The sequence below is a fragment of the Podarcis gaigeae genome (genome assembly GCF_964106915.1).
Source record: "Podarcis gaigeae genome assembly, chromosome: 1".
Classification (NCBI taxonomy): domain Eukaryota; kingdom Metazoa; phylum Chordata; class Lepidosauria; order Squamata; family Lacertidae; genus Podarcis; species Podarcis gaigeae.
Genome location: NC_139678.1, coordinates 133958194 through 133967314, shown reverse-complemented (window position 1 = coordinate 133967314; position 9121 = coordinate 133958194). Strand labels below are relative to the sequence as shown.

Sequence of the window (9121 nt, the reverse complement as noted above, 5' to 3'; positions counted from 1 at the left end):
GATACCCACCTGTGGAACTGCATTATGAACATGTCAAAGGTGTGCTCTGTGGCTGGGCTATGGATGCCAGCATTCAAGACCATCTATAGAACAGACACACCAGTTTTATTGAACTGTGTGAGTCCCCTAGGGAATGGGAAGCTTTGTGCCTCCCTATGTTGTTGGCTCTACAGTTTTTATCATCGCTGACTGCTGGTCATGCAGGCTGGGCTAAAGGGATTTGGGAGCCCCACCACAGCTGAAAGGCCACAGGTTGCCCATCCTCATTGTAAGTGGCAGGTAGGTTGTAGCAGAGAGCCACCTGGTGCACCAGAGATGACAACTGCTTTCAATTAATTTTCTACTTCTGCAAATTCAGACCAGTGTGCCCTTTGCCCACTTTATCTTCAAAACAAACCTGTGGGAGGAGATACAGTGACTCATCAAAGATCACCAACAACCTTCATGGCTGAGTGGGTATTTGAATTCAGGTCTCTTTGCTCCTAGAGTGAACCACAGGGCACCCAGGCCAGGGATCTCAACTAAAGCATCCATGACAGATAGTTATTCAACCTCTGCTTAAAAGCCTCCAATCACCTCCCAAGGGTGATCGTTCCACTGTCCATCAGTTCTCTCTGTCAGAAAGTTCTTCCTGATATATACTTTCTTGTAACTTGAAGCCATTGGTTCAAGTCCTACCGTCCTGAGCAGGAGAAAACAAGCATGTGACAGCCCTTAAGACATTTGAAGATGGCTATCATATCTCCTCTCAGTCCCCTCTTTTCCAGGCTAAATTTACCCAGCTCCCTCATTCCTCACAAGACTTGGGTTCCAGATCCTTGATCATCTTGGTCACTTTCCTCTGCACATGCTCCAGTTGTCAATATCCTCCATAAACTGAGGCACCCAGAACTGGATATAGTACTCCAAGTGTGATCTGACAAAGGCAGAAAAGAGTGGTACTATTACTTCCCTTGATCTGGATGCTAGACTTCTGTTGATGTAGCCTAGAATAGCATTAGCTTTTTTTGCTGCTGCATCACACTGTTGACTCATGTTCAGTTTCAGGTCCACTAAGACCCAAAGATCCTTTTCATATGTAGTACTAGTAAGCCAGGTGTCCCCCATCTGCCTTACATTTATCCATATTGAAATTCATTTTGTTAGATTTGACCCAGTTCTCTCTCATGGTCATCTTGAATTTAGATTCTGTCTTCAGCGGCATTGGCTACTCCTCCCAGTTTGGTGTCATCTGCAGATGGAATGAGCCTCCTTCTCATTTATAAAGCCATTGAACAAAAAGGGGCCCAGGACAGAACCTGCGACACCCCACTTGTCACTTTCCCAGAATGAGGGTTGTCACTCTTTGGGTGCTCAGTCAACCAGCTACAATCCACCTAACCATTATCTCGTCCAGTCCACAGCTTACCAGCTTCTCTGCATGAATATCATGCAGGACTTTGTCAAAAGCCTTACTGAAATCAAGATAACTACGCCCACAGCATTCCCACACACCCACCAAGCTTGTAACTCTTATCAAAAAAGGAAATGAGATTCGTCTGGCATGCCTTGTTTTTGGAAATCAGCTCAAAGTTGTAAGCAGTAGCATTGAACTGCTGAGCCTGACACAGAGGAAGTTACCTGTTCAATGAATGTTTGTTCCTATTGATTTAAGTCATACTTCTTGGGTATATTTCTTGATGCTAGGGGAAGAAAGCTTTCAGGTGGGAATTGGAACATCTGAGCCCATTCAGTTCTGGTGAGAACCTGACACCACCCCAGAAAGGGTCTCTGCAATAGTTTTTATTCCAGCCTTCACAACGACTAAAATCTACGTCTGATGTGAAAGTTCAATGAGAATATGCAGAGTGGTCATTGCTTCAAAACACAAACGCACAAAAGTCTGAGTCAAGCTCCCCCAAAATGAATCACACTGAATCAAAGCAGTGTTCAAATATCTGCTTTAATTGTAGTTTTGACAAGTTTTTTTATTTAAAAAAATGTACAACAAACTACTTGTACAGTGTATTAATGTAAAATCCAAAGCAAGCTTACAATGTAAGGACATACTTTGAGTGAAAGGCATTTGGCTGAACATACAAACCACTCCAACTATGTGCTAGGACCTGACTTTTTTTTTAGTCAAAACAGAAAATCAGTCATGCAGCAATTGCATCAAACTAATCTAGAAAAGCTGCTGTTGTGATTTGATAGTTCTTCATTGTGTAGGTGTTGGTGGTGTGTAGTAATCATCTAGGGGAGCTTTTAGACTTTAAGTCAAAACATGAAAAAGTGTGTAAGACCTGAGGTAGTTTGATAAAAATGGCAGAAAAAGGCAAACCAGACCATTTCCCTGCCTCCCCCCCCAAAAAAAAAATAATCTCATGGAATATTTCATCCAATTTATGGAAATGAAATCTCTCCCAATAACCAGCTTTAAACTCCCACTGTTAAAATTGATTAAAATCTCATTGCTGTGGCTCGATTCTGCTCTTACAAGACACAGAAGTACAGACTAACTCTGTGACTGAATCTGTAGAGTCCACAATCACTGTAACCAAGTTTCACGGATGAAACGCGTCTGGCACAGAGGCAGGTGCAGAATAAGGCTACCTTGAACACATTATCATTCACTCAGTGATTGCGCACATACAGTGAGAACATTTATACACAGGAGGGGCCCTGCATTCTCACATCCCCATCCATCTGTGGGGAGCCTAGACTATCATGTGCAATATATTCCCCTCAGGTTTCCGTGTATCTAGAGAAAGACTAACCATTCCACGGACTTGTTTTATTTCTGAAAAATATCACAATGAAAGAGAAGCCCCACCCCCCAGCCCAATTAAAAATATTTTACTCTTAATGCTCTGGCTTGCCATCTTGCATCATATTTTTGTATGGGCTACAATACAAGGGGGACTGTTTTTCCTTCCCTACACTCAAACATGCTACTCAGGATCATGTGCAGATTCTGGTTTTGTCAAGAGAGAAAAACAGGCATGCTTTGGAAAAATGACTTCCATGAGCACAGGATAATACCACTAGCCTAACCAACTTCAAACATGTGATGTGAACACTTGCATAGGAATCTGCTTCAATCTCTTGCAACAAAACCCCAAGTTTAAGGTGCTTTTCATTAGACAGAGTAGGAAAGTACATAGGGAGGCCATTTAAAAGGAGCCGGCTAAGAAAGCAAATAAATGACAAGCACTTTCCTCACTAATTAAACACGTACGCAAACAATAGGAACACCTTTCCAACAAGCTTGGATCATGCTTTCTTCAAATTCTGGAACTGTTGATAGGAAAGTTGTGTTGTATAACCCAAGTTGCTTAAAAGGTCAGCTTGTTCCAAAGAACAAAGCTGTGACATGTTTCTAAAATGGGAAAACAGGTTTAAAACATTACTAATAGTGATCACGTTCCCTTTAATATTCAACATTTGAACAGTGCCTTGGGAAATTTAGTAAATGTGTTATGAAAATCTCTTGTGCAAAAAACCAATTCACACACTAGAAAAAATGAAAACACCTCCCACATGAAGTATTTTGGAATCAAGAGGTAGACTTAAAGGGCTTCACAAAACCTTCATTTGAAAGTTGTACAACTAGACTTCTTTCTATAGCTTTATATGGTACATGACATCACAGAGGTGGTGTCATTTCAGCTCTTGAATGCTCATACAGCACATAAGGTGAATCCGAGTGACCTAAGGGCTAATAAATGAACAGAACACTCTTGGGAACACAATGAGAGGAACACAAGCATTTCTGAGTGACCAACTAGGCACCTGATCAGAGGTAGATCTAGTTCTTACTTAAGGTGGAATATGTGTCTAGGCTGAAAATACTTCAGACTGCATGCAGGGCCTCACATGGTAAGTATGCTCTTCACAACTTGTGGTCCTCCAGATGTTTGAGGCTATACTGCCATCATGCCTACGCGCACTAAGGCTGATGGAGCTCAAGAACCTTTGGAGGTTGCAGACGGCTGCTCTATGTGTTATGGGGAGGGGGAGCGGACTATAGGCTTTCCTTTGAGGAGCCAGTTTTCTGCATCCAGAGAATGTGTGGAATAGAGACACATTCAGTCATGTGAGCTTCAAGTGGTGCAGCCTCAACACAGGGCAATGACCCTCGAAAGAACTAATCCTAAAACTTCAGCTTAATCAATGGCACACTTAAGAACCACTATTGAATACTTGTTTCTGCATTTAAAATAATACAATGTAAACTTCTGGTGACAGTCACCTGCCAGCAGAGATGGTCAAGATACTACTATTAGTGCATGAACCTGTGAAATGCTATTTGACCATAAATGGTATCCATTACAATTTTCTAAAATGTGAAAGGGGATGGATCAGTCCTATAATCTGAAATTGTTTCTAGTTATTTCTAATCATGGATCTGAAGCAGCTTGGGCACTAGCACATAGTCCTAAATTTTAGGTAACAAAATCACTTCAGTGGGGGTGGGGGAGGAAGTGTGCTTTTTCTTCCTTACGAAAAGGTGTACATAAAAGTGAACCATGGAGAGTCGTTATAAGACCGATAGGATCACTGGATGGGTGTGTGTGTTAGCACACTAATGTATAAACTGTTTTCAGAGCGGCACATTAGAAATTGCAAATGCTTGCAAGATGCCTGACTGTGCTTCACTTTAATGCATATCAACGACTCATTGAGGAATTATAGTTTTAAAGGGGGCAAAAATGTGTTTCATGTTACACAGAAATGGTAGCTCTCCAAAGTAATTTCAGCTTTCAAGGCTGATATCTGCAAATGCCTAAAAAAGTTCCATTTTAAATGTTACAAATTAAGAAAAGCTGTCAGCCACAGGGCATAGAAAACAAGAGTCTTGAATGTCTTCTGCACCAGGGAGAGGCAACAGTAAGAAGTTTGCAGTCTGAGCACAGAAACTATTGCTCAAAACTTTGGCTTTGCAGAAGTGTCTTCTCACTGTGTTTGAGTTAAAAACATACAAATAAGAAGCATCAAGAAGTTAGGGCTCCCCTTCATATAGCATAATCATCATGGTCTTGTGGGCTGAAGGCAGATGCCCTCAAAATCTCCAGGGAGTTGACTAAAATTAGTGTTCCAGTGAGATGCTTCCAGCGTTTTGTGATAGGGTTTTTCATCTTGTCAAGGCCAATGTGCAGCTCTTGTGTCACATCGCGATAACTGTCTCCCATCTGATTGCTCCATGTGAGCATAAAGTCATACGCTGGTTTCCACATTGCCTGCCAAAGACAAGAAACCAACATTAACACAGTATACAAGACCGCTCTGCCATTAGGATTTATGTCAGCCAAACCAAACCATCTCTGCAGTCTCTTGCAGACCCAAGAGCAAGGGCTGTCTCATTCTTATAACACTTTTTGACTGGACCACACGTGGGATAAAAATCCTGAAATATATACCTAAGATATTCATCCATGTGAATCAACACATACAGGCTGAAGTGGCATAGCTTTGACACCAGCTGTGACTTCAATGAGAACTAGACCAAAAGAAAGGCAGGAATTTCAGTCCTGGAATAAACCATATCAGAACAAATTTATGAGAAATACTGCAGTAGGCTAAGCTACATTTCTTTTTATTAAAGGGTTTCCCACAAAACCAAACGCTAGAGGACAGAATAAGGAAAAGGTCTCAGACACAGCACACCAAGTCCAGAAACACTGCTGTCAAATTAGATGCTTAGTGTGCTGCAAATTTGGGTCTAACTCAAATTTTCAGCTGACAAATGGCTCGGTATTCTTGTAAGTACTGAGGGGTTTTCAATAACTCTTTCAACATTACAAATAGAGGCAATAGTTAGCTGGACGGAAAGAAACACCCAGTGCTGTCTGCGCCAACTTTCCCTGTTCTGTTGAACCACTCCAGCTAAATGTGAACATGGAAAAGAGATTAAATCTGAGGGTGGCCAGCATTCAGATTGTACTAGGAAGGGCGAGCCATTTCACTTTGATACCTTTTTGTGATAAATACAACACCTGCAAGACCATGGAAGAGGAATAACACTCAAGGCAGAATGCATTTCTTCCTGTGTGGCCACTTTTTTTACCACAGCAAACATGCAACAAAAATTGCTGTGCACTTTTGTCATCATTCAAGATCAAAAAGGGAGCTGTACATAATAGCAAACTGTTTTTCCAACCTATAGTGCTGAGTGAACCATCCAGCAAAACCCAGAATGCATTACATGAAAGCTTTCTTACCTCACTATCTACAGCTCCGTTCTTGTCTCGATGGGGGGCTTCATAAGCATCCATCTGTTGCTTGGAGACCTTGGCCAGTTTCTCAGCAAGCTCTCTCCAGCGCTGGGCCACTTCCACAGCCGTAGTCAGAAGCACAAAATCCTGAATTAGCCTCACAACCAAGCCCTGGCAGTCCATTTTCAGCAAGGCCTGAAGGAATGCAGAACAAGTCAAGTTAGCCATGGACACCCAACCTCAATGGAGCATCAGGCCATTTCTGTAGGAGATCAGAAGATAGAGCAAAACCACTACTATTTTATATTTATATTCCCCTCTCTGTCTGGTTATATAGATACTCCAAACAGGAGTGCGTTCAGGTAATGATTAGTTCTTAAGCCAAGCAAAATAGAGGTGTGTAACTAATTTGTCCAAGATGTTCAACGGTCTGGAAACCAAACCTTATGAGGAACAGTTGAGGGAGTTGAGTGTGTTTAGCCTGGAAAACAGGAGACTGAGAGAAGATAGAATCATAGAATTGTAGAGTTGGAAAGCCCCAAGCATCGTCTAGTCCATCTCCTGCAATGCAAGAATCTCAACTAAACATCCATGACAGATGGTATCCAACCTCTGCTTAAAAAACTCCAATGAATAAGAGTCCATCACCACTTGAGGGAGTCTGTTCCACTGTCAAACAGATATGATAGCCATCTTCAAATGGCTGTCACATGGAAGACGGAGCAATCTTGTTTTCTTCTGCTCCAGGTGGTAGAACCTGAACCAATGGCTTCAAGTTACACGAAAGGAGATTCCAACTGAACCGCTGATGGCAAGAGCTGATGCACAGTGGAACAGACTCTCCTTCACTGGAGGTTTTCAGGCAGAGGTTGGATGGTCATCTGTCATGGATGGTTTAACTGAGATTCCTGCATTCCAGGGGTTGGACTAGATGACCCTCGGAGTCCCTTTCAACTCTACAATTCTGATATTCTATTCTAAGACCTTGCTATTCCATTAAATTAAATGTAAATATCCTATTTTAATTACGTGTGTGCAAAGGCACTGCAAAACTAGCTTATGTGTTAGGATATGCAGCATAGACAGGAGAATCCCTGTGGTCTGGCCTTCAATAATGTGCATTAATTACATTATAGCCCACATGCTCTTAAAAGTGATTACTACACTCCTGCTGGGATTAGCAAATTTGACAACAGGAGTTTTAATTCCTCCTAATTGTACTATTTCAATTTCTGGGGGGAAGGAGGCTGTGGATCTCGTCTGTGTGCTCTAAAGTGACCACTTGCCTGGCACTTGGCTATTACTTCACAGTAGTAACAATGCTCTTCCTTAGCATTTACTGAAGTTCCTGCTTTACACCAAAGCAGCAGGCAGCATACCAAAGAAGAATACTTTAAATTCAAATGTCACACTGCAAAAGAAGTGCTGGAAGAATGTAATTCAAATGTACGTATTTTTCGCTCCGTAAGGCACACCTGACCATAAGGCGCACCTACTTTTTTGGGGGGGAGGGGGGATTCAAGAAAAAAAATATGCGGCTCTTGGGGGCTTTTGCAGGAGGTGGGGGAAGTGAGAAAGCCTCTCTCTGTCCCTTCCCCCACCTCCCGCAAAAGCCAGGGATAGCCGTGCGAAGGCTCCCCAGGGCAGCGGGATGAAGGCTCCCCGCTGCCCTGCGGAGACTTCACAGGCTACCCTAGAGCTGCTCAGGGCTTTCCCCCACTGCCAGCCCCAAAAAGCAGGTCGGGGAGCAGCAGAAAGGCTGCACGCAGTCTTCCCGCTGCTCCCCGAGCTTGTTGGGGCTGGCGGGGGAAGCCCAGGTTCCCCCCCAGCCCCAGGGACCACACATTTGCTCCATAAGATGCACAGGCATTTCCCCTTAGATTTTAAGAGGAAAAAGTGTGTCTTATGAAGCGAAAAATACGGTATGTACTCTTCAATATTTAGATAATGCCTCAAAAGTGGGCAAACTTTCATTTCCAAATAGCTGATTGGATATTAAGTAGCTTATAGGTAGTGAATTGATAGCAAGTTTCTGCACCAAGGAACTTTTTGTTGTTGTTGTTGTTGTTTGTATGGACATATTAGGCATGGTAGGACCATCGCAAGGGCCCTCAATTCTTAAACAAAGTGGATTCTCTCACCGCTAAGTATTTTCCCCCAAGCCATTAAAAGCTGAGTGATAGTCAGGGCACCACACACTTATGTCTCAGTATGAAATGATGGGAGCTGGAAGTTAATCTTATTAAGGCAGACCTGCTGCTTCCTACATGTTCCCCCAAACTCCAAAACCAAGCCTGAAATGAGTCCTATTTCCGGGGGGGGGGGGTCCCCTAATGCCATTGAAAGAGTTTGAATAGTCTGGTTTCTTGCCCTGCTCTTGCTCTGCTTCACAGGCATATAGGACATGGGCAACTGACTAATCTTCTGACTTTCTAGAGCATTTCCTCCCCCATGAACTCCAACAGTTGATTTCCCAGCAGGCAGAAGTAGTATCTTCCAGTTTACAACCCCTATTTGTACACTTCTTAACATCCTGCCAAATCAAGGAGAATATCCAGGTAATCTGATAATTCATTTGTGTTGGTGGTGCTACACAACCATCATGCCTTTGCAAACTTTTGTACTACTCCCGCTGGCAAATCAGAGCTGGCTCCCTCCTGTCCTTTGCTCACACTCCTTACTGAACGCCCACTTCCTTCCTTCCTCATCATTCTGTATCACAGCAGCTTAACCTAAGGATTCCCCTTCAGGCAACCATCACTTTATAGCATCTTCTAAAAGAGCTTTCATCATTAAGGTAGAATTCTTGTAAGAATTAAACCAATCAACATGTATTGTGTATATGACATGTGTTGTGCATCATGGTTTTAGACACTGGGTGTTCAATTCAGTTTCCTTTAAACATTCTTTTTTTTAAAAGGGGGCAG

The 9121-nt window shown here is 42.7% G+C and overlaps 1 protein-coding gene across 7 annotated transcripts in view; it reads right to left on the bottom strand.

The window, feature by feature from the left end:
• Nucleotides 1-1924: 1924 nt before the first annotated feature.
• SH3BP4 (SH3 domain binding protein 4) overlaps nt 1925-9121 on the bottom strand; it is a 41187-nt gene continuing 33990 nt past the window's right edge. For all 7 annotated transcript variants that reach the window (XM_083706398.1, XM_083706397.1, XM_083706400.1 and 4 more), the window contains 2 exons: nt 6201-6389; nt 1925-5219 (listed from right to left, as the gene is read on the bottom strand). In XM_083706398.1, the coding sequence (XP_083562524.1) occupies nt 4995-5219; nt 6201-6389 (414 nt within the window). In that variant the 3' untranslated portion in view covers nt 1925-4994. The remainder of the gene's footprint in view (nt 5220-6200; nt 6390-9121) is intronic.